We start from the raw sequence: 25,938 nt of genomic DNA on the forward strand, positions 1-25,938 counted from the left end.
GCATTGAAACACAATATAGTGGCCATTTCATGAGATGTGGCTCAATTTCTGTTCCAAATTGCATTCTGTAGAGACTCTAAAATTACCAGTTCAAATAAAGAATATGTTGTTTCTTCACAAAAATTTGGTGGGGCGGTTTGACCACTCCTTTTGTTGCAGTGACACAAAAATATGTACAGCCAAAACAACCAGTGAGTTCTCCTGGGTTCTTGCTGCTGTTTTCCATTGCAAGACTACAGCAAGGAGCACAGCAGCAAGTCTGTGAGATTTACAGAATTTATAGGCTAGAATTTATAGGCTAGAAATATATAAATTTATAGAATCTCACAGAATTACAGTTGACCTGTTGCAAAGAAAGCTGCCTACATTTTCTCTTGGCGTCTCCAGATAACTGCGGTTTCTCCTTCTTGTTCTCCATCTTGAATGCATGCACAAGTTTCCAGGTGATGTTAATATTTAGTGGTCATCTCTGTGTGCCATAGATCTTAAACCGTTACAACAAGTTAAAGGAAAAAATGTAAAAAAAAAAAAAATCTGCTATGAGAAATAAAATGCCAAGTACAAGTACCAGGTATTTGTCAGAAATGCAAAAATCATTATTACAAGTATGAAATTAATTTTCTTAATGTACAGTAAAAATATGTTAACAACCCTGAAGCATTACCAAATTGGAGTAGATTAACACAGTAAAAATTAATAAAAAATGCGTTAAGTAGTAACTAACTACATATGGGAGGAATTCAGAGGGAAGTCTATGCTAGTTTTTTATTAGAGAAATATACCAAAACACAACAAGAAAATTTAAGAATTTATGCTGGAATCAGGGCTGAGAGGATAAGTGAACATTTTTGTTTGATTTTCTTTTTTTAAACTGGAGAAATTCATAAAAGTATTTAAAAACGGACTTGCTGATGAAAACACTTCATGGTAACAAAATGAGTCCTGGGATTTTCATTAAAACAGATAGTAAACAGCTAATCCTGTTAACACATGAGATTAAATCCTATTTTCTTAATGCTGTCTGGTGCCCATGAAACTCTGGTTTCATTCCTGGTTCATATAATTTGTGGTACCTCTGCAAAGTAGCCATGACTGATGGCACACTGCAGTCTGGAGCCTCAGTGACTCCAGACAAAACACACTACTGGTCACCCATCAGAAAAGATTTTGGCCACCCTGCCTGAAACTAGAGGCAAAACCACATCCTTCCCAGCTGACACAGGAGTGCCACTAGAGCAAAGTCCTGCTTCAGCTCTGGTTTGAGGGACTGAGAGAAATTAAGGCTTCAGGAGTCCTCCTGAGGCGTGCTGGGGTAGCAGAGGTGGTAACTCAAGGCACTGCTCCACTGATAGTACAGTGATACCTGGCACTGAACTGGCAGAAGGAAATCAAGGTATAATGAAAACCAAACTTGCACTGCATGCTTTTGACTAATATGTGCCTCAAGCGCCCCCAGACATTTGGGATTGCCCTTTAAAAGTGAGGAGCAGCACAGGAGCAGCAGCTCCTCCACTGCTCTTCTGCTGTCCTCAGTTAGGCAAGGTGGACCTGGGACCTGAGCATTTGCACAAAAAGGAACCCATGTTATGGCTCATTTTATGCTCTGGCAGGTTGCAAAATCTCATGATAAAATTATTTTGGCTTAACCAGTTCCCTTGCAGCAGCTGAGCCCTGTTGTTGTTCATGTACTTTTAACAAAGCCAAACTGGGTTATTTTACACATTACCTTTTTTCATGACACAGACTTTCTGTAGGCTTTCTGCTATCCTCATGCTTAAATGCAGAGGGGCAGTTTTTACCCAATGTGATTAATTCCTGAAGTCATTTAGTATTGTTCTGCCTTATCACACAGCAGCTCCTTATCTACAGATCACATTCAAAGCCATTTTAGCCCTGACTCTGGAGCACGGTTCTGGCTAGTCTGGGCAAAGGACGACCAGAAGGCACTTGGGAAGTGGTATTTCTGCCCATTTAAATTTTCCTTCCTTTTCATTCCCACACAAAAAGCAAATAAAAAACCCCAACACAAAACAATCCCATCTCCTCCCACTGTTAGCATAAGTAGGTCTTCTGGGTTTTCTTTCTTTCCAGTCCTCCTCCTCCCCCTTGCAAATACACAAGTGAAGCCCCACCTCTTGTGGGATGCCTTGAGTCAGCCTTCCCGAGCTGTCTCCAGGTTCTGGTTCAGGCTTTTGGGTGTTCCAGAAGGCTTGGTAGGTGATGGCTGAAAAATGATGCAACTTCTCCATTTCAGTGCTGACCACAAGTAAAGAGCAAACTGAAGTGGACAGGAACCACCTTATTTTCTATCAGCAGCTCCTGGGGATAAGGAGGGGGAAGGAAAAGGACACATTTCAGTTTGGAAACACACCCATGTTTTATAAAATTACATCAATTCAGGATTTGTTTCTTGGGAAGTTTTTTTTTTTTGTATTCTTTTTTCATCTGACTCAGAACAAAACCAAAACGTTAAAATGTCTTGCAAATGAGGAGTTCTGGGTTTAACCAGTTCTATTGTCCAAATCTGTGAGTGGAGCTGTGTTGCTGCCTGTAGCAATTACTTATTAGCAAGGGAATACATGAAGATGGGTTTCAGCAGTACCATGTTTCTTAATCAGAGAAACAGAGAAGGTTTCTGTGGAGATCACTGGAAACATTGTCTGAGCAGGACAACGGCAATTGTGCCCCAGTGCCAATGGGAATATTATTTTTCAGTGTAACAGAAAAAGACTAAAATATGAAGGAGGCGTGGGAGGAATATAATGATAAGGCAACAAGGGAAACCAAACTTTAAAAAAAAAAGTTATATTAAATGTCCTTGCTATTTTTTTTCTTGGTTACATTAGGCGTCAGACAGAAAAAGGAGCAGAAGATATTTAATCTAACTAGTGTCTGTGCTTGTAGGTACGTGGAATGGAAATACTAAAGTGGCTATCAAGACCCTGAAGCCTGGCACCATGTCTCCAGAATCCTTCTTAGAGGAAGCCCAAATCATGAAGAAGCTGAAACATGACAAATTGGTCCAACTTTATGCTGTGGTATCTGAAGAGCCTATCTATATTGTCACGGAGTACATGAGTAAAGGTGAAGCCAGAGCTGCTGTGCTCGATAATATTTGTTCTTTACTGCTGCTCGTTGGGGATACAGAGGGAAGTGCAGCGGGGTGCATGCAAGGAAGGAGAGAGGGAACAGGAAACTAGAGTCACTTCTGGCTTCAGAAGAATTATGAATTCCACTATGAACTGGGCCCAAAACCTGATGTACAAAGAAAATCTGTTCTAGGGGAGAGAGAAGTTGGTGCAGCCTAAATGATTCCAACTGCATCAGCATCTAAACGTTCCTGACAAGTGATTTGCATTTTCTAGGTTTGATGATACTACATGCTGCTTCCCAAGATCCTAGCTTTTCCAGGCATCAGAGAGTTCTTAAGGCATCTTCCTTCAGTGTTTACTTGTTGGCCTAGGATTTATTTTTCTTTGTTGAGCCAGTCCTGTCACTGCACCTTGTTCTCCTTGTGCACTTTCAGTCCACCCCATTTATCATCTCAATACATGATTTGCACATATTATTCTTTCCCTCCTCTTTTTCCTTCACTTTTCCCATTCTCCCTTCTCTTTTCCTTAAGCTACTTAGCTGGTAACGATGCAGTAAAATGAGAAAAAGAAAACTTTTTGCTCCATCAGATCTCCAGCAGGGGTGCTGAGAGCAGAGCAAAAAATCTGCTTGTTTTGGATGAACCAAATAGGAAATGTAAGTTCTCACAGGGAAGTTTCATTGTGCATTGGAGGATACACTGAAATTTTAAGTGCATTCTTTCAGTCTATTTGGAGTTGACTTTTATTTTCCTGGCAGGTGCTTGCCCACCTCCCTCCTCCAAGGCATCCAAGCCCTGACTAACTCACACTTTAATCGTATGTCTCAGTGACAAGCATATGCTTTTTCCCTTTAAAAATAAAGACTTTTCAAAACCCTTCTGAAGTATGTGGTTTATTTTGGCTAACTTTACTAGTTTGTACTGTAACATTTTACATCTTTGGATCTGAGTTGAGGCTGATTTATCAAGGGAGAAACGCTTAATCATCTGTCTTTTTCCTTTATTAAACCAATCCACTGACCTTATTTAAAGGAGACTCCCACACTTTCAGATACAAGATTCGGACAGAAGCTATAACATCCTAGGCTCTTCTTTTAAAGCAATGGGGTACTTTCTTGTTTTCCCTTGCACAGGAAAGTGATGTTTTTATAGCTTTTGCTGAAGTTGCTTTCATTTCATCTCTTCTTTGTCTTCTAAAATTAATGGCTCATGCTGTATTTAGTTCTGGGTTACCTAGAGGAGGAGCACTACAAATTTCTAAGGAAAAATAGCCTTTGCTAATGCTGTCCCCCTTGGGCTCACCAGGCTCCGGGCTGACCTTTCTTTTGGAACAGGTTGAGCTGGGATCTGACTTCTTCCATAACTTGTGTGGCTTGGAACTGAGCTGCTGCTTTGCAGCTAGCTGAGGTCTTTAGAGAGCAGCAGGTATGTAGTTTTAAGGAGCACTGGAAAAGTTAAGAAAGATCAGTTTTCTCAGTAATGGTCAGGAAAATTTAAAACAATGTTGTTTTTTTTCCCTGCAACTCTCATACTAGTGGCACATTCTTCTGCAAGCCAACCTTAAAGAGTGAAGTGAGTACAGTAGGAGAATTTGAAGATATTATGGGGTTTTTCAAAACTGTCCCTTGAACTTGAAACATTGCTGTCTTTAATATTGCACATATTGCTGCACCTCCATTCTGATGAGTTGTTTTCCTGACATCTCTCTGTTGTGTCAACTCTGCGTTCACAGGGAGTTTGCTAGATTTCTTAAAGGATGGAGAAGGAAGAGCTTTGAAGTTACCGAATTTGGTGGACATGGCGGCTCAGGTCTGTCTTCAGAGTATTGAGCACTGAGGTGTACATGTTTTATAGCCCATGTATGTATGAGTTGGTTTTAAATGCACCACTTGTGTTTCCTGCTGCTCGCAGGTGGCCGCAGGAATGGCGTACATCGAGCGGATGAATTACATACACAGAGATCTGCGGTCTGCAAACATCCTGGTGGGCAACGGCCTAATATGCAAGATTGCCGACTTTGGACTGGCAAGACTGATTGAAGACAATGAATATACAGCCAGACAAGGTAAATGCAGCAGCACATGTAGCACTGAGTGTCATTCTTGTGACAGGGAAAGAGTGGAACATGGTTTTGAAAAGCTCTCTCTCCTACGCTTTGAGGCTGCTTTCAGTAAATCCTGAACTCATATTAACTCCTAGTCAGAAGTTCACTGCTGAATGCATGTCCTAAAGAGAATGTCTTATTTCGTTGTCTTTTCTTTGAAAACCAAAATGAAACAAAGGTGATGAGTGAGAACACAGCTGGAAGGGACAGCAAAGACAAGATCCTCATGGTGCCATAGCGAAGAGGATATTTTACTTACTGGCTATGAGACTCTGAATGTGGTAATCCAGAAAAGTGTATGTAGGGTATTTCTTTTCTAGTGTGCCTTCTAGTATTTACTAACCACTATTACCACTCCTGTACTATTTTTATTTTCTTTATTTCAAACAGGTCAAAGAGTTGTGCCTCTGTGCAATGGAGCTATGTCTCTCTGAGTGCTGTGTTTTCTTTTTCTTTCTTCTTAAAAAGTTGTTTTAATAGAAATGCCATTTTCCAGTGCCACACAGGGTGCTGGGCACCAACAACTACTGATACACTATAGAAGTGTATCAAAGAGTTTTGTAGCTTTTTCTAAAAAGCGTGTGTTCAGACTGAGCCATGACACAGACTCTTTGTAGTTATTCTTTACAAGTCATGCTTAGTTGTCAGATGTTGGTCCAAGCTGCAGAGCTACAGTTTTGTTCTCTTTCTGCTGGCAGTACTTTGTTAGTGCTTGCTCAATATGTGTTGGTAAACAGCACTCCATCTTTTCAGTGCCAAAGCCAAGGAGGGTCCTGTTAAACCCTGTTGTACATCACCAAAAAGCACAGGCCAGCTAAGTACTTTATAACCTGCATTTACCCCCTCCTCTTGTGAATTTCTTCTCTTGAGCAAAGTCCCCGTTTCAGCATGGACCCTGACACTAATTCTTAGGAAACAGCTAGCCTCTTTCTGTAACTTAGTTCTCTAAGTGTTGACAGAAGGAGCCAGAGAGTTTCCAGCATGCCTTGCCCTGGTATGCATGGAAGCATCCTGGGAGCAGCAGCATCAGCTCTCAAGCTGTTCTCACCCCTCTGAACTGCTGTCAGCAGTACCCATTCACAGGGATGTGGACCACAGGCTACAGCCACCCTAAAAGGTGCCTGCTTCACATTCAGACAGCAAGGCCTGATTATTTTGGTGGAGTCCTTGAAGAACCCGTGATAGATAGTAATGCAGAGCCTTAACCACTATTGATTTCAGCCCGAGGGTGGGAATTGCTTCTTGCTAGAAAAAAATAGGCTTGTGTCATTCTCTCCAGAGCAATAAGAGTGTCTGGAGAGGCTCTGGTAGACAGAAAGCTGCCTGCTTGCTGTTCCTGTGTGTAAAACAAGAAGAGTTTTACCTGAACAAGGCAGGCAGATCCAGTCTGCAAAATGGCTTTGAAACAGTGTCCTATATTATCTTCATTTCTGCCTGGTTTGCTGCCATGTCTTTTGTTTCCTTTGGAAACCACCCAGTTTATAGTTTTACATGACTAATTATTTGTTTTCATAGACAAGTATGTGACCTACTTCTGGCCAAATCTCTTCAGGCTCCTGATCCCTAGGAAATCCTATGATGACCTGTTTGCCTCCCAGTTTAAATCTCTCAGAACAGTTTTGCTCTCTTCATATGTTAAAAAAGCTGTGAAAACCTGCCTGACATTGAGGAGAAGTTTTGATTTTTAAATAAAAATCACTAGATTTGGGGTGGGGAAACTTTGAGAAAAGTATAACAGGCCTGGCAGGGAGAGGGAGCATAGCCACGGGTATCTCCTGCCCTTCTTTCATGGCAGAAATCACTTTTATTGAGGATAAAGTGTCTGGGAAGGGAGAATTCGTTTGGCTTTTAACATACATTGCTGATGATCTGGAGGTCTGAGTAACATTTGCCTGGCTTCATCTCCTGGTGCCAGTATGGAGAAGTCACCCATCCTTCCCATACTTGAGGGTGATGGACAATACTTCCTTCCCCTGACCTCAGAGTCAGGCTGAAGCCCTTCAGAGCTACAGAATTCCTTAAAAGAGAAACCCAAAGGGCTGTAACCACAGGCATCATGTGGAAAGGTTTTCCTACTTTCACTAATATTTTTTGTCCCTTTCTTAAGGGTAGCTTGTTCTAGGAGGGGATGCTTTTTTGACCAAGTAGCACACACTCAATTTACACATCATTGCAATTAACCTGGCTTCCAAGCCAGGGTGAGCCTAAGACCTTTAATTTATTGAGGGATAAACATGGTTTCTAATGCACCAATGGATTTTTTTTTTCAACTGGAATTCAGTTCTGGCTTGTTTAGTTAAGCTTCAGTTTGAGCAATGCTTGTTGGAGACCACAGTATCAGGAGGAAATGGTTGCCTCTGCTTGTTTCCCATGACCTATTACTTCAGCCTCCAAGGGGATGCATCTGGGGACTGCTCTGTTTATCTAGCTGACTACTGCTTCAGTGGGAATTTTGACACAGTAGGAAAGCTTGGCCAGCAGAGGGGAGGGGAACGGGGAGCGCTCCAGACTGGCAGCTCCTGTGGGAGAAAGGAAATGGTTTTCCTTGCAAAATCTGAAGATTAAAGTCTCTGGTCACTCTCTCCTCAGCAGTCATCCTTCTTTTGGCTTAAGTGTGTTAGTACAGAGCTCATTGTTGGCGTGGGGAAGAGGTGGTTTTCTCCAGCTTCGCTTGATCTCCTACTCCCTTCCCCCACTGTCACTTTTGTCTCTGATTAAATATTTTGAAAGGAAACAGATGGGGATGCTTTGAGCCCCAGCGGGCTAGAGTGCAGGATTCCTGAACCTGTGTGGGTATTACTTAGCCTGGTGGTAATGTTTTACTGACCAGTTTATTTTCTTTTGGGTTTGAACAAAGGAGGCCTGACTGCTCCTGATTTATGAGAGGTAAATAAAAAGCAGTTCGTTGTCTGCACTGCCATTTCTCAGGAATTGTAGGGAAGGAAAGAGATGGTCATGCCACTAATGATTTAAAGTGTGTGACTAGCAGCTATACACTGCCATTAAATAATACAAAAAAACCCCAGTTCTTGGCTTGTAATGAGCATTTGGCTCCTCTTGCTCTTAGAGGAAGTGAGTAATCAAAGGGGAAAAACATGCCTGTTCAGAGTGACGCCCATTTCAAAGGCTACACTGGGGGACTGTATTGCAGCCTGCCCCACTGGGGCTTCTTTCGGCTGTTGCTGTTGCAACATCTTCCCCACACACCCAGTGTCAGGCATGGAGTCTCGCTTCTTTCCACTGGTGATGATGCTTGTGTCAGCCTGGTAAGGCAAGATTTAAAACTCCTGGTATCCTACAGGACAAAGAGAAACTTCCCGTCACTTCCAGCAAAGAATTCCCCATGCAGTTCTGCTACCCTTACACTGATATGGTTCACAGTTAAGTGGAGTTTTGGCTGAGCACATGGCATTTTTGTGCTCCACAGAGTCGCTGGGTTAGAGTTGTTACTATTCTAAGCAGCAGCAGCTGATACAATTTTAAAATTTTCTTAATAAAAAAAGAGTGCAGTTATTTTCCAGGCCATGTTTCTACGGCACACACTAGCAGCACTTGCAGTAGTGCCACTCTAAGCACACATGAAACAATAAAGATCTTTCTGATGTCTTCCAGACAAGTCAGAGCTATTTTGGGAGCTCTAGTACATGTTTGTAAACTCTCAAATCATTTCTGCCTCCTTAACACTTAGAAATAACTCCTTCCTGCCCTGCATAAATCAAGTGATGCTTCTTAGTTTGATTTCCTAGAAATAGGCAGGGATGTTTTCCCCCCTTCCAGGCTCTCTCCAGTCCCTTTGTAGGGACTTGTTCCCCAGCTAATCAGACCTGTTTCGTTTGTGACTGACTGTACTGCAGGCTGTAGCATCCAGGGCTTTGACCTCACTCTTGACCTGCCGTTCCCTGAGCCAGCCCCGGAGCGGACAGGAGAAAGGACTCCTGGTTCTCAGCCAGCGAGGTCCCGGGAGGGATCACCGATACCTGCCTGCAGAGGTACCATCTGCCCTGCGAGAAGGAGCACAGCCAGGTCAAGAGGAAGGGCGAGGGCAAGGGGGGCTGCAGGCAGAGAGCCAGAGGGGTGTTCAGACCCGCAGTCCCGCCCCTCGCCCCCCGCTTCCTGGGGAGGAGTCTGCCTGCAGAGCCTGCTCCTCATCGCTGATGTTTGCCAGGCTTGTAATTTCATGTTCATTCTCACAGCACAAAAAATGTGATTGCACAGTCCCTCCCACTCGGCACTCATCATCGCCTGCCGGGCTGACTCGTTTCCTGTTTCATGCTTGCTTCAGCACTTCGTTTTTACCTTTTGCAGCTTTCCCTTTCCAGCCCCAGAAGCAATTCAATGCCACTCTACATTCCCTGATTGCTAACCCAAGAGCTCCCCTAGTTTTTCGGTCTTAGAGCTTGGGGTCCCTGCATTGGGTTTGATTTTAAGGTACAAGAGATAGCAGCTTTGTAGCATTTCCGGAAACAGGATCATTATCAAGCTGGCAGTGGCTCTGGGGAATGAATTTCAGAGGTTTATGCTTCATCAAGATTTAGATCTGAAAAGAAACCAAAGCTCTGAGGGATTTTCACTTGCTTCAGAAGAAACCATGCTGAGAGTTGTATCTCAAGGTCACTCAATCATCCCAGCCCCCTCTGCTCCTTCTCATCACATGACCTGCTTATAGCCAGCAAAGAATTAAAGCAGGGCCATGGATTGATTTTTCCCAAGGAAATCCTCCGGGGAGATAACCTGTGTGAATGCCTGGGCAGAGCCAGGCAGAGGTCCCAAGAACAGGGCTGAGCCTCACGAAAATCCTCACAGGCTCAGGGCTGGCTGCTCTAGCCATAAATTGTATCAGCAGCTTTGGTTTCATGTGGCTACAAGTAGTGTAGAAACCCAAAAAAGGCTTTCTCCAGGCTGAAATGTTTTCAAAAAAAAAGGGGACTGAGATAAAAGCTGCAGATTAGTACCTTGTTTTCGGGCAAAGACAGGCTATCCTGGCCTGATGAATGCAGTGTGCTGTTGGTGTTTATGTGTGGGGTTACTGATGTGCTAGTTTGTAATAAAATAGGTTCCAGCAAAAAAAAGAGAGAAATCCCTCCCCCACTGATGCAAAATCTGCTTTCAAAGTAGGAGATGGGCTGCCTTGTCAGCTGGGGTAATTTGGCTTATCAGATTTATTAACATGCTTGTCAGTAATACACGTTTTATCTGATGCTGTAATTTGTTTGCAGCACAAAGTCAGCTTGTTTAATAAGCTTCTGAGGCCTGGGCAGAGGGAGGCAGTGGGGTTTTTAATCAGTGTGTTGGGAAGAGAATAAGCACAGGAACTGTGTTTGTCTGTCACGAGCCACGCACAGCGTCAGGCCTGTGTGAATGCTCCAGGTAGCTACAGCAAGCAGGAGGCTTCGGGGCGGTGCTCAACACATTTAGGAATTTTTGTGCTTTCACAGCAGTGCATTGTCTCTGTCTCCAGTGCCAGGCATTGAATGAGAGGCAACACCTTGGAGGGATCCCTGTTGGACAAACACACACACACCCCCATTCACACAAGCTGTGTGTGATCCCCTTGTGTTCTGGCAGTGCACGTGTTGTACCTGCAGGTGACCAGCCTGGTGTGTCCTCACTGGTCTCTGCTCTCCCTTCACTGACAGCTCTGCCATCCTGGATTGCAGACTCCCTTGGACTGTCTAGCTTCCAACATGTGTTTCAGGGCCAGAAAACCATGAGGCAGGGCTCTGCTAGCAAGCTCTCTGCCAACCTTGCATTTTTCTCCTCCCCATCTACCACTCCAAATCTGTCATCTATCAGGAAATACTGCACAAACTGCAGAACGTGATTTTTTGTGTTAGTTGCTTTAGACAGAGAAACATCCATAGCAGGGGCAACATGGAGAGGTAATGAATAAGCTGTCCTGTCATTGGAAAATCCACAGTACAGACCATTTGTCTTTCCAGCAGTGCTCATCACACTCCAGTGAGGATTGTACTGCTCTAGTTCTCAGGAAAAGGGATGTCCTGGAATTGATTTCCCTTCTCAGGGACTTACCTTGCTTCTCATCTTCCTGTGGTTTGACAACACACCACATACTCATCTCCCAGTACCACACTGGCCGTAGGTTGAGGAAGGCAAAAATACTGGGGGAGTTGGCCACAAAAGAGTCTGAAGAGATTTCCTTCCTCCAAAGATGAGTTGTAGGTGGCTGCTACCTTTGGATCTGAGTATGAAGCACAAGGGAATTAGAGCAGATTTGGCCAGGTTTCTCAGAAAAACACAGCTGATTAAAGAAAAAAAAATTGTTGAATAAAATGTGAGCAACACATGAACAAGCAAACCCCCCTGCATGGCCATCTCACACAGCACCAGCCAACATCCGAGGCTTCAGGTTCCTGGCCAGCCTGGAGCCCTTCCTTCGCTCAGCTGGCACGGGCTGTGTGTACTGTCTCGGCTGCACACAGGACAGAGCCAAGGGACAGTGGCCCTCACGTTCAGGGCTGCCTGCACAGGCCCATCTAAAGGCATGCACTGCCGGCCTAGAGAACCTGACCACCAGATACACACAGCTCACAGGTTTTTTTGACATGGGCTGTACAGCCCCAGGTTCTCCCGGCAGCTGGAGCAGCCAGTTGCCAACCCCACGTGGCTGCTGGTGCTGCTGAAACAGGGCCAGCTTCCAGGACAGAGGCTCAAGTGATGGCAGCTGCTGCTGCAGAGGACTCACACATCACAGCCAAGGCAATTTTTAAGAGAAGATGAAGCTCTGCAAATTTTGAGTCTTGTAAACTAAGACTGGTCACACAAAGAAGTATAAGTGAGAGAGATTGAGACCAAAGCCAAGCACCTTTGTTTTTAGTTCCTGCCTACATATCAACCAATGAAAATACATGAGACAAACTTTAAAAAGTGAATAAGCATCCAAAAATCGTCCAGCACCTTTGCAAATCTAACCAGTGATGTGCTGGTGCTTAACCAGACTTAAGTTCCTGACTTCAGGCATTAGGGATTTGAAACCTTCTCTTGCATCTTTTTCATCCTTCAGCAGAACATTTTTAAGTCATTTAGCAGGACTTACTTGAGCAACTGCAATTTTCCCTAGGAAAAAAATGTATTTATTTTTTAGTACTAGTCTCTCTTAGGATCATTTATGTGTAGAGCAGAAAAAAATTTAGCACATCCAAGTTTTACTAAGTAAGGAGATGAGGATTACCATGTTTACTTTGTACTCTAAATCACGTCAGCTTGGGGTGTATGGCAGAAGATGCAGGACATTGAGCACTGGATGTGATGGCAGAACAGTGCCAGCAGGGAACCCTAAACAGTGCCATAAGTTCACTCCCCGAGAGTGATTTGTCCACACTGTTGCACTTTCACACTCTTCGTGAAAGCAAAGGAACTTTTACGAGAGGGTGATGTGAAGTCGAAGTCAGTCTGTTTCCACATCCAAGAGTGTTTGTCACTGGGGATCAGCAATAAGCAAATGCAACTCTTTTGCCTGTATGTTAATACAAGGCACCAGGGAAATGTCTGCATATTTTTTCGTACATACTATGAGTTAATTATTACCACAAGACTTTTCTTTAAAGTCATACTGAAAATATTTTCCCTAAGAAAACAGTAAATGATTGGAAAAGCAAATAAATCAGTGTTTAAAGGCTTGTTATCTTACTATCCTTACTGCAGCTGGCTCCTGCAAGCTCTGATGATGGATGAGCACATTAGAACTGCACGTATTTAAGGCACTACACGCTTTTCAGTGCCAGGAGCTTAAAGTACACTGTCAAGTTATAAATCACAGGCCAAAGCTGTGCCTTGACATCAGGCACTCCAAACAACTCAAATGGCAGTACTATTTTAAAGTCCTTGCATGCTTCTAATAATATAGTAGATTTGCTTTTAATTTATGTTTTCACCATGTTTGTTTGCATTTTGCTCAGCTTGAGCAGGCAAAATGGGAGGTACATACCCAGTATATCTCAGTTCTGGTTATACATGCTAACTGTGTTTGACTTGCAAATATTGCAGGGAAATGTTAATCTAAAACGCTTTGGGAGAAATTATTTCTATTATATTTGGCTTGTTTGTTTTTAAAACCAGGGTATTTTTTTTCTTTTTATAAGACTTGAAACTTGAGTTAAAATGTCTTATCCTTCTCTTGGGATGTGGAACAAACTGACCTCTTCCCCGCTTAGTCTTTCCTGGTGCCCTACACATTCTGCCTGCCTGTCCTCTCTGACTGTACTCCATGGAGCTGTTGGTTAGCACTCCTCTGCAGCTCCTTCCACCTGCACATGTTGCAGAACACAACAGTCACCCGTGAACTGGTGCTTTGGTTCTGTCTCTGTTCTGGTTAAGACTCATGTATTCTCTCTTTAGGTGCAAAATTTCCCATTAAATGGACTGCACCAGAAGCGGCACTGTATGGAAGGTTCACAATAAAGTCAGATGTGTGGTCTTTTGGGATCCTACTGACAGAGCTGGTAACAAAAGGGAGAGTGCCATACCCAGGTAAGAAAAATGTCCTGCTTCACTTGGAAAAAGGAGTGGGAATGGGCCATATGTTTAAGCTGGAATGTTTATTTATATTCACTGAGCTCAAAGGAGAATGGCTATAATGTGTAAGTTTTGTGTATGCTTGAAAACAGTTCTGACTCAAAGCTGCTTTGTGATGGTCATGATAAAAATGACAAGGGGGCAATTCAGCATACTCATTTCTAATGTTTTAATTGTGCTCAGTTCAATTAATATAATTTCTAGACAGCTAATGAAAGCAGTATAAAATTATTACATTCGGGAGCAAATAGCTCTCCATAGTATTGCATTTACTTTAAGATACCAACAGTTAAACTCCCACAGAGGTCTTACTCCATTTTTTCTGTCAGTCTAGTTCACTGCAAGGTTTGATGGCTGTCTGAACGTCTGGTATTATCAAATCTCTTTTTCATGAACTCTTAAATTTCAGTCCTTGCTTTTGAGATGGATGGAAAGGGAAGAAAATAGTTCTGTAATGTGCAGACCAGAGCTCATGGCAGGGTCACAGCAGGGCCAGATTCTCTGCATGGGGGAACTGGAGGCCCCATGGCTCTTTGTTGAAACCCTGCCAAGTGTCCAATGGATTAAGATTTGTAGGAGGGGGTGATTGGATCTGCCTATGCAGAAAGAGCTTTTCATTCTGTTGCCCCCCTGAAGATTGTAGGCATTCAGGTGAAGAGGAAAGGGGTGAGGTGAAAGCCATGCATTACACGGAAAAGAATTTAATCCCTTCTTTTTCTCATCAGCACACATATTTATAACAGGGCATGCTCTGCATTTAAAGATGCATCTAGCTGCATTTTTATTCTTTTTATTAAAAAATAAAATTCTCTAAATGCTCAACAGTCTGTTGACTGTTGTGTGCATTGCAGCTGATTTAATGGAAAGTGCCATACAGCAGTTTCAATTTTCCAGTCTGTGCTGTGATCAAGCAGTCAGATCCGTATATCAAACTGAGCAGGAGAAGCATCAAGGTGGAGTTCAGTTTACCCTGTGGTGTCTCACACCACTTCAGAAGCCTGAACTCAGCAAAACTAATCTTCCAGACTTTTACCAGGAATTTCAAGTTTGCCAGCACCTAGCAGCCAGTAGCTGATATTTGAGAAGAAAATATGGGGACTGGAAGGCATCTCACGATCAGCAGTGAGCTTTGGCATGATTAACAGGGAGCAGCTTAGCAAAGGTGTGGCTGTGACAACTGAATGAGGTAGCAGAAAATATGATGGCACGTTTCTGTGGGATGGATGAGTCCCTCTGCCCAGAACTTTCCCATGTGGGGTGTTCCCTCCAGTCAGAGCAGCTGTGTCACCAGTCAGCACAAAGGTCTTCCTGCCATAATTCCTGATAGTGGTGTGGGAAAGCTATGATTTCTGCAGGCTTATTGAGGGTTAAATGCAGTCATGAAATGGTGTGCAAAGGCCAAAGACAGAAAAAAGATGTGTGAGATTTAGTTGCTGCAGTGTTGCTCCCTGTGGGCAATGTTCCTGGCTGGGCTGCAGGAATTCTCTAGTCACTGCTAGCAGAGTGGGTGCACAAGGGCTGTCACCAGCCAGGGCAGACTTAAGGTGAAAATCCCATTCCATGCAAAAACAAGCCTTATGTTTACTCACAAGTCTGTAACTGAACACAGTGGTGGCCATGGCTGCAGAGGATGTCTGCACTTCGTAAATGTTTCTTTCCCTCACCAAAGGAGGAGTCCAGAGGATGTGTGGTTAAGTGCTTGCAATATATAACTTCTTCTAGGAGCCATGACAGTAATCTCAGGCATGGGCTGTGTCCTGAAATTCTGGACAGTTTTATTACGTGGCAGCTTGAGCACATCAAAGACAACCAGCGGCATCTCTCCTCTTTCAGCACCATCCTACCCTTCATCCCTCACTACATAAAGCCCTCACATGCCGAAAGTCCTTCCAGCTCACTCTGCTCCACCTGCACTAGGAAGACACCAAGTAGCTGGAAGCAATTCTTTGTGTGTTACATATCACTAAGTCAGTAATTTTCTGGACAGTCATGTACTCCCTTGGCTACACCCTGCCCATGCTCTATGCCAGGGCCATTCCTCCCCAGCAGGACTCCCCCATTGCTCATCCAGGAGGCATTAACCATTCTCATGGTCACCATCACTCCCCTCTGCCAGTTTTACCTAAGGGCAGCCTGGATCTTACATCTGAATATCCAAAGTCTTTACAGATTGCAGTCCAGTCTCATTCCGCAGACCCTAACTGGGAAAGCCTTTATAGGCTGAGGCAACAGTGGAGAGGAACTGGGGCCTTCTCAGAAGGATCTGTCTGCAAGTGGATTGAAAAGAGAGTTTGGATTTCCCAATGTGACAAAGGCCTTCTGAGCTCCTTAGGAAAGACTCTCTTTTCCCCTGATATAGAAAGGACCATCTCTCTCCTGCTTCATGCTGGGAAGAGGAAGGTCCTTGTGAAGGACAAAGTTTCATGAATACTTATCCCTATCTGAGATAGGGAGTAGGGGCCAGATGTACCCACAGGGCTTTTCCTGCCATCATGGCATGGCTTGCACGAGGAGGAAAAATGGGATTTCAGTCACCTGACTCAGCCCTCTTCACCCAAGTAGGCAACCCATAGGTGAGAGAATGCGGTCTGTTGGCACTGCCAGCCACTTTGGCACCCAAGATGTGACAGTGAAAAGTGTCAGCCTTGAAACAAAGAGGGTCATGGAGCTGTCTGTCTGCTGTAATATCCAGTTTCTGAAATAGTTGTGGGCATGTTGCCCTGATGTTCCTGCTTACAGCTTGTAGCAGGCTGGGGGAAGTGGAGAGAAGCCCTCAGACAAAGGGATTGCTCTCTTGCTTGACAAGCTCTTAGTGCCTGGAGAGATGATTTATAGCACACATCCCAGTCCTGGGGTGGTACCCATGCCTGCAGGACACCATACCTCGTGCCTCCCAATGTCTGGAACCAGGCATTGTTTTAAGCTTGTGTAGAAGGAGGGAGAAGCACAATGAGTAGGAGAGAGGGGGAAGGCAGGCAGTTTACAGAAGGGAAACAGACTGGGTGGAACAGAACTTGGCATTCTTTGTCCTACAGATTTCAACCAGTTCCTGTCCTGATGCCCCATTTTGGAAGACAGGCTGATGCAGTGGTGAGATGTATGAGCAGTAAAGATTTTGCTGGTGGAGATGAAGATCAGGCTGGAGTTCATAATCAAGCCTTGCCCCAGACCCTATAGCTCCCACAAGCAAGACCAACTTTTTGGCAGGTGTCCTCATGTTCATACCTCAACCAAGCCTGTTTCTCTGTCAGCGATCATAATGGGCCACTATGATAACTAATTTATGCACTTTTTTAATGCTTTCTTATTCTTCTCACAAGGCAGCAGATCGAAATAAGCGACTTTCTCAGTCTTTCTGGGCATTGAGGTTCTTTTTCCATTATTACAGTGGAGAAATAAAAAATAGGTAGGGCAAGAGGAGGAGCCAAGCTTAAGAAATAGTCTGCTCAGTGGATCTTTTTCAGTGTCAGTTTCTTTTCTCTTTGACAAATGCCTTTCCCTAGCAGTAGTTGGAGAATTTGTTGGTTTTTAACATGCTGCCTTTTGGATAGGCAAAAATCTCAGCCCCACCAAGCAGGCACCTCTGACCTTGCCCCTTCTGCTTTCTGCTGCACTTGTCACGTCAAGAGCATTTTCATTTTAATTCTAGTGTGACAGCCACCACAATGCTACCCACATTGCTGCCTCTGGGCAGGCAGGTCTTGGAGTCTGGGCTCCAAGCTGCCCTGCAGCCTTCAGGCAGCTGTATGCAGCCTCCTCATCCCTGGGGGATTTTACTTCTCGTTATCCTGCTCTGATTGTGTTAGCAATAAATTCAGGTGATATCTCTAGTTCTAGCCTGTTTTGCCCGTGACACTATTTGGTGTGTGAACTATCCCAGTCCTTATCTCAACTATGAACCCTTTGTTATATTTTCTCTTCCCTGTCCAGCTGTGGAGTGGAGTGAGAGACAGGCTTTGATGGGTGCTTGGCATCTACCATCTAAGAAAGCAAGAACAAATTATCCTAAAACAATCACTCTCATCACTGGATTTCACATGTCCCAAAGTAATCTGTACAGCTCATTAGTTTGGATGCAGGGACACTCCCTAGTTACAGTAATGTTTCCTGTCTTCTAGAAGAGCAGCATTGCCCAGATCCATGCTGTTTGCACATCCACTGTTCTCCATCTAACCAAGCTCCTAAGAGCACACCAAAGTACTTTCCAGTGTTTTCTTTAGCCACTGGAATGGAAATGGAAATGGAAACTCCACTTGCTCTTTTGTGTCACAGTAACTCTTAAAGTAACTCTTAAAGTCATTGTAACTTACAGTTCCTACAGCTTTTCTAGGAAAAGCCAAGCAGTATTGCATTTCTGTCCCCAGTCTATATGGGCAGTAGATTTTTATTGTACTGAGCATTAGAGTGGCCATATCCTGTGGCATCCTGAGATTATTGAAGGTTTCACTAATAAAGCTGGATGGTGGGAGGTTATTTGATTTTTGGTCTTCTCAGGGAATAAAAAGCTAATGGAAAAGCAATCTTTTGGAAATTTGATGTTTTCTTCTTGGTCCAAATCGTAATTCTAGAAACATCATGAGCACAAGCTGATTTTTCATAGAATTCTAGAATGATAGAATAGTCTGGGTTGGAAGGGACCTCTTAAAGGTCATCTAGTCCAATCCTACAATAAGCAGGGATATCTCAAGTTACTCAGAGCCCTGTCCAGCCTGAACTTGAATGTTCCCAGGGATGGGGTGTCCATGACCACTGTGAGCAACCTGCTCCAGTGTTTTACCACCCTCATTGTAAAAAACCTTTTTTTCTTATACCTAATCCAAATTTAGTCTCCTTCAGTTTAAAACCATTACACATTGTCCTATCGCAACAGGACCTGCTAACAGGCCCTCTTCAAGTACTGAAAGGCCACAATAGGGTTTCCCCAGAACCTTCTCTTCTCCAGGCTGAACAATCCCGATTTTCTCAGCCATTTCTCATTTCAGAGCCCTTCTCTGGACTTGCTCCAACAGGTCCATGTCCCTTCTGTGCTAGGTACCCCTGAGCTGGATGCAGCACTGCAGGTGGGGTCTCACCAGAGCAGAGCAGAGGGGCAGAATCCCCTCCCTTGCCTTGCTGGCCACACTGCTTTGGATGCAGCCCAGGACACATTTGGCTTTCTGGACTGCAGGTGCCCACTGCCAGCTCATATCCAGCCTCTCATCCACCAGCAGCACTGAGACCTTCTCAACAGGGCTGCTCTCGCTCTGTTCATCCCCCAGCCTGGATTGATAGCAGGCGTTGCCCCAACCCAGGTGGAATAGCTGTACCCAACAAAAGAATATTGCTGAGTATTTTATTTCACAGATTTAAGGATTTTAGGATAAACTTTTAAGGGGTCTGGAAGCATACTGCAAGCAGAATGTCATTTATTATTTACTAAGAGTTGAAACTCTTGGGTATTCATTAGGAGAGAGGAGTTGTACAGACTGCTCAGATATTCTCTCTGTGGTGTTAGATGTGCAGATATGACAGATTCCTGCTATCAAAAGAAAAACACAAAACTTGCAGGATAAGATAAGTCTATAGAATAGGTTTGTAAACAAATTACAAACGCTTAAGAGGTAAAATGTATACCTGAAGCACTGCTATTTTTTTAAGTCTGACTAATAATCCAATTGATTTAGAAATAAAAGTCTTTGAAACTCTGTTTTTAAATTAGCAGTTCATGTCAAAACCAACAGAATTTCTTTGGCAAATCCTAGGTGCTTCAGCCCTTGCTGGATGTATGAATTCCAGTGAGGAACATGAGGATTACTTGGTTTAGTTTTGTAGCTGGGGTTTACTGTGAGGGAAGGGAAAGGAGAAAGGAGAAAGGTCATTTTCCTGGATTAAACTATGATGAGAAAACCTGGCTTGACTCACTTTCCAGGGACAAAAAAATGACTGATTTCAGACAGTAATGTCTCTTTTATGTTCTTTTTTCTACCTTTTTGTTAAACAAAGGGAAGTGAAGAGCTGTTTATGTTTTTCCTCCCCCTTCTGTCTCCTCGGGGTTTTTCTTCCAGCGCACAGTTCGTTAATCAGGTTTCAGAGTGTGCTTTGCAGCACTGAGTAAACCACTGGATAAAAATACCAAACATTTGATATCTTAGAACAACAAATCAGTTGGGAAGGAGCTTTTCTGCTGCTGTTGCTTCCATCCATGTTGTACTTAAGGGTGTACTGCCAAAATAAAAGCAAGGAATGCAATTTGTTAATGGTTTAGGTATATACAACAGATGAGTTACCAGTAACAGTTATTTTCGTAGCCTTTAATATGTAAGGGAAGCAAAGCACAGCAGAAGTTCTCACCCCAAAATACAAGGTAATTCAGCTGATTCCAAGACAAGAATATGAAAATAAAGGTGCATATTTTTGTTCAAAAAACAAATTTATAAAACTAGTATTGAGAACGCAATGTGAACAAATGTGCATGTTTTTTTCTCATAGTATCTTGAAAACAGAAAGGCCAGCGAGTTTGGGTTGATGCTGCCTTGGGTTTGTGATGTCTAACAGAGCAGTAGTGTTGTTTTGCAATCTAATGAAAAAGTAAAATATCTTCGGAGATGTTCTTGCTGGATAGTGAGGAGCACACAAATGTTTGTTCAGTGTGTTTTGGTTTGTTGTGAGCCTCTGTGACCTAACAACATCAGTTCGGAGTTGATAATACAGGAGAATCTTAACTCTATGCAGAATCTGATGTCTGCAGAGGATTGTTATTAGTCTATTGTTATTGTAGCTATTGTGGCTATTAAATGTTTTCATCATTTTGAAGTCCTAACCATGGTCCACTTTAGGTGCCCTACAAAGTGTTTGCTCCTAGTTACAAACCTGTAACACCAAAAATACAGTGGGTGGATGCAGCTGAAAAATGAAACACAAGAAAGCAGTGCTGAAGTGTTGGTCTGCAGGTTAGGGAATACTGTAAATCAGTAATCTAGCCTTTCTTTTTGCAATTATCCCTGCTAAAGGGAACGTTAAGGAGAGGCGTGTAGGAGTATCAGACTTTTTTGGAGAGGCTCCTCCATGCACAACAGGCAGCAAAAGAAATGGTGCTCTACTTTTCCTTTCTCCTTTCCCTTCCCTCACAGTAAAACCCCTGTATGAAACTAAACCACGTCCTCCTCATGTTTGAAAATGGGAGGTGCTGCAGTAAGCTAAGCAGAACCATGCTGTGACCACAACATGGATAATTGAGAGCCTAAATATAAATATAAGGAGTAAGTGGGGAGACCATGCCAGAGGTGGTCACAGTGACAGGATAGGAATATGATCCTTGCCCAGATGCTGCAAATGGATATCAGTAGGAGGAAATTACCTTGACAAGATAAGAGGAAAACAGGTTTTGTAATCCTAACATGAGATGAGAATCTAGATATGGATGGTCAGGAAAGGCTGTATTTTGTAGATGTTTCTTTCAAAGCATCTTTAATAATTAAACACAGCCAGGACATGAGGATACAGACTAAAGACCAAATCCAAGGTTACAGCCAAGTTACCAGTCTAAATGCTATGTATCATAAGGATTTTATTCCATCATGGCTTAACCCCAGCCAGTAACTTAAATACCACACAGACACTTGCTCACTCCCACTTCCCACGCCTGGCCCCTTAAAGATGGGATGGGGAGGAGAATCAGAAAAAAGATAAAACCTTTTCTTCTTATCTTGACAGGGTAATATCCTCCTACTGATATCCAAGAGGTTGAGATAATAGCAGTTTAATAACTGAAATAAAGTAAAACATAGTAATAATTGTAATGGAAGTGAAAAAGAGAGGCATATAAGCCAAGAGAAACAAATTATGCACAATACAGTTTCTCCCATCTTCTTGTGCACCTCCTCACTGGCGCATGAGAAACTGAAAAGTCCTTGACGTAGGATAAACTCTACTTATCAACAACTAAAACATCAGTGTGCTACTGACATTATTCTCATACTAAATCCAAAACACAGCCTTGTACCAGCTACTAGGAAGAAAGTTAACTCTATCCCAGCTGAAACAAGACATTTCTACAAGTCAAAAGTGCAGAGTAGCTAAATTAATCTGTACTAAAGAAGGTGATTGAATTATTCCTCGCAAATAAGAATACAAAAAATACGATGTTTTGGGTTCTGGAGGTGGGACAAGAAAACTCTTCAAAAAGGACACCCCCTGAAAGAAGAAAGTGGAGGATTCCCAGGGAAGGATAGTGTCATGGAAGCCAGGAAGAGGATAAGCTAACAGAAAGTGCAACATCGAGGTGCTGGTTTCTAGATTTGGTCAGGGAGAAACTTAAGTGTTCCTGCAGGTTCTCCTGCAGAGCTGCATGGCAGGACCTTCTAAGTCAGGAGAATGAATCCTGCAAGTATTTTTCAGCAGGGGACTGGGGCAGGGCAAGCACAAAGCTTGCAGTCAGCATGCAGGCTTCCTCTGAAACACCTCTGCATGCCTGCGGTGCCAGTCTTACCTCTGTACTGTTAAAAGGAGAGTACTGGGTGAGAGATGTAAACTAAAGCTGAGGGTGACTGCAATTAATGGTTGGTGAAAAGCACTTCAGCAGAGGAATCAAGGGGTTACATAGAAAAGAAAAAGTAGCAAAAGGCCTGGCCTGACTGTCAGAGTCAAGCAAGATGAGTCACCATCCCTGGAGGCATTTAAAAGACTGTAGATGTGGTGCTTAGGGACATGGTTTAGTGGTGGACTTGGCAGTGTTAGGTTAACGCTTGGACTCAGTGATCTTAAGGGTCTTTTCCAACCTAAATGTTTCTATGATTCTGTGAAGGTAATAACAGCTTTTTACTTTTTTCTTTTGAGAGAGAGCAACCTATGGTTCTTTCTTTAGTGGAGATGTTTTGCTTGGCATTTGACTTGTCTTGTGAGCAGCTTTGTTCTGTTTTGGTTTGGGATGGAACAGTCAAATATGATAGAAACTGTACTAACCAGCACAAATGGAGGGAGTACAGGTCAGCAGCAATAAGCTTCTGGGCTGACATTGTGGGCAGTGCTGCTGGTAGACAGCCCTGGTAGCCAGGAGTAGCAGAGTTTGTTTTGAAGTCCCTGCTGCATGACCTCATGAATACTTTCAGAAAGGCCCACTCTCAGTGCGAGCTTTTCAAAAATTCATCATAATTTCTAGAATTTTGAATTTTCCATTTTTTGCAATGCATTTGTTTTCCTTAAGCACATCACATATCACATTTCACGGCTCCTGCTGTGAGAGAGGGAAAGCACCAAATCCTGCCCATTGTGAGTAAGCCAAGAGGGTAAGCATGGGAGCTATGTTCTGTTCATCACTGGATCCTAAAACCCTCCACTGAGAAAGAAAATAGTCCAGGTTACCTTGCAACAGATGAGGAGCTGAAACAAGACATCAGTGTGGTTTTGTTTTGCTTGTCTTAACCAAAAGAAATTAGTATGATTGAGCAAACCACACGTATTGTAGATATAGTTACACTTGGTTAATTTTCCTGTAATTTACTGTGGATTCGTGTGCCCTTTTCAGGCATGAATAACCGTGAAGTCTTGGAGCAAGTAGAACGAGGTTATCGGATGCCATGTCCTCAGGACTGTCCCATCTCCTTGCATGAGCTTATGATTCACTGCTGGAAAAAAGACCCAGAGGAGCGTCCAACTTTTGAATATTTACAGGGTTTTCTTGAAGACTACTTCACTGCAACAGAACCCCAGTACCAGCCCGGTGACAACCTGTAAATCCCTGGTTTCCAGACACTGTCATGAATTACCAGGTGTTTCTCAGCCCTGTCCCACCTGCTCTCCACCTTCCAACTCTGTGATAGGCTTCTCCAGAGTGCAACATCTTCCAGCACTGCAGTGCACAGGAGGGGCTGAAGCTGGGAACTTCAACAGCCCTTGCCTATGACCACTTGTCCTAATAATCTGAATGTCCTGGATGAAAAGGAGAAAAACACTTGTTTTTTCTTAATCAAAGACTCCAAAACTGCATTGTATTGATGTTATGTAAACTGCAAAACCTCTGTTCATTGTAAATAGTAACTCAGTGCCAATAACTGATCCTAGTGCTTTCCTTTTTTTAAAATGCAAAACCTATGTGATTTTAACTAGTCTTCTCCTGATTCAACTAAAAGTATTATTTTCCAGAAGTGGCCTCTTTGTCTAAAACATTTTTTTTTCATGTTTTAACAAATAAAAAATCAGGACAGGTGTTTGGGTTTTTGCTTTTTTATATATAAAATATATATAATATATATACATACCTGTACATACAGTATATGGGTGCTATTGCAGAGGAGGCTCATTTGGAATTGAATGAATCCTGCTGCAGCTGTACCCAGAAAGCGATAATTTTACTGCAGACATGAAAACACTGGTGGGATTCTGAAAGCCAGTGGTCTAATTTTTGGCTTTTGCCAAGCATGATTTTTTTAAATTGGATTGCACTTTTTGTTTATGATTATGTACCTGTAGATGGTTGTAACTTTGCTCTTTCAGGAATCACGTGCTGTATTTACAGTAATGTTTCCAATGTTTGACAAGTGTGTGATGATTTGTTCTTGAAATTAAAACGAACATATTTAAAGCAAGAAAACTACACCATCACTGTTTGAACTGGAAAATTAAAACTGCAAGGACTTCTTGTATCAAAACATGTATACTGAAATGTTTCAAAAAGATTTATTAAGCAGTGTAATTCACATTCAAACTTAAAATCATAGCATTTTAGCCATGTCCCCCTGCTAAACTGTTGGTCATGCAACTAGGATTTTTCTGTTTTATGTGTAACATTTTTCCATTGTAAAATAAGTGTGTTAAGTGTCCTGTACTGCTAATGAAATTACTTTCTCTGTGTCTGCAAGTTCTCCAGTGGAATTACTATGCACTTCTTTACATTTCATGGGGGATGCACAGAACAAAGTATTACCTTTTCAGTTGTCTGTACCAGCCTTGAATTACTTACGTTTAACCAAAAAACACAAAAAAAATTCCTTTCTATTTCTATTGAGTTTTTAATACTGAGTTGCAAATTTTAAAGTCTTAATTACATTTTGTTATGGTTTATTTGCAAGTTTACATTTTAAAACTGTTTAACTTTCTTAATTTAGTAATTAAAAAAAAGAGCATTTTACATTTGGATAGTTGTTTTTTTGTTTAAACTGTGGAGCTAATGGTGAACATGAGATTAAAACTTTTCAAGAAGGGGTGTCTTGCCACTTGGGGCATCATATTTCATAGGAGCATGCAGACCAGTTACCTATGGGACATCATTTTCCAAATTACGAAGTCAATATGTTTTTAAACAGCTGGAGTTCAACTGTAAGGAAGATGGCTGAATGCATTGCTAGTCTCATTTCTCTGTTCTACAGCAGTTTGGTTCTTTATTAGTTCTGTTGCATTTAACATGAATACTTTTACAAGTGTTGCAGGAAAAGCTTTTCTATGTCTTGTATTGCTGTTACTGCTTTAAAAGATGGTGGCCAATTAAGACTTCCTGCCAGCCGAAACTTTTTTTTTTTAATTACTTAGTACTTAGATTGTGAATTCATATCCTGAAGATTCACACATTTTCTAAAGAGAACCTTTCTTCATTTGTGAAAACTAACCCAATAATGAATTGAGATTCAGAGAACAAATTGTCATCGTTGTTTTAATATTTTCTATACAAAACTTTGACTGAAAATCCTCTTGCAAAGGAGGCTTCCACACTTAGCCTTTCTCAAAGTGTGAATTTATATGGCAATGTTGCTTGTTACCAGATTTCCATGATAAATTGGTTAACGTTTTACATGTAGAGTCTATAAGTAATGTTATGTACATTATATATTCAATGTTGCTGTACCTGTAGCTGTGGAGTACTGAAGAGGCCATGATCCTTGTTGGACTTCTAGCTTCCTCTTAGTACTTACAAAGCAAGTCGTGGCCCTCTTTTTTTTTCCCACAGCTACCCCCCTGCCTTAAAATATCATCCATGGAACTGAGGACTCCATAGTAACTCAGTGGGCTGACGAAGCCAAAATGTCACCTCCTCAGCCCAGAGCCCGGTGGCGAAGCGTGGCCATTCTGCCAAGTTCCTTAGCAGCCTTTGCTATGCCACAAACTTAAGTGCAGTTTCCATCTGTAATGCGGGACGAGCCTAAAACATTAGTTTGCCTCTGTTTCTTGTTGGAAGTAAGACTCAGATGGGGTGTTGTTGGGGTTTTATGGCCTTTATTTCTGATTCTTGGGTTTGCTG

The 25,938-nt window shown here is 42.7% G+C and overlaps 1 protein-coding gene across 4 annotated transcripts in view; it reads left to right on the forward strand.

The window, feature by feature from the left end:
* The window catches only part of FYN (FYN proto-oncogene, Src family tyrosine kinase), a 137,751-nt gene extending 112,917 nt beyond the window's left edge, over positions 1-24,834 (forward strand). For all 4 annotated transcript variants that reach the window (XM_069010963.1, XM_069010966.1, XM_069010965.1 and 1 more), the window contains 5 exons: positions 2,905-3,084; positions 4,827-4,903; positions 5,006-5,159; positions 13,554-13,685; positions 23,233-24,834. In XM_069010963.1, coding sequence (XP_068867064.1) covers positions 2,905-3,084; positions 4,827-4,903; positions 5,006-5,159; positions 13,554-13,685; positions 23,233-23,441 — 752 coding nt within the window. In that variant the 3' untranslated portion in view covers positions 23,442-24,834. The remainder of the gene's footprint in view (positions 1-2,904; positions 3,085-4,826; positions 4,904-5,005; positions 5,160-13,553; positions 13,686-23,232) is intronic.
* Positions 24,835-25,938: the final 1,104 nt, after the last annotated feature.

Source organism: Aphelocoma coerulescens, chromosome 3, assembly GCF_041296385.1.
Source record: "Aphelocoma coerulescens isolate FSJ_1873_10779 chromosome 3, UR_Acoe_1.0, whole genome shotgun sequence".
Lineage (NCBI taxonomy): Eukaryota > Metazoa > Chordata > Aves > Passeriformes > Corvidae > Aphelocoma > Aphelocoma coerulescens.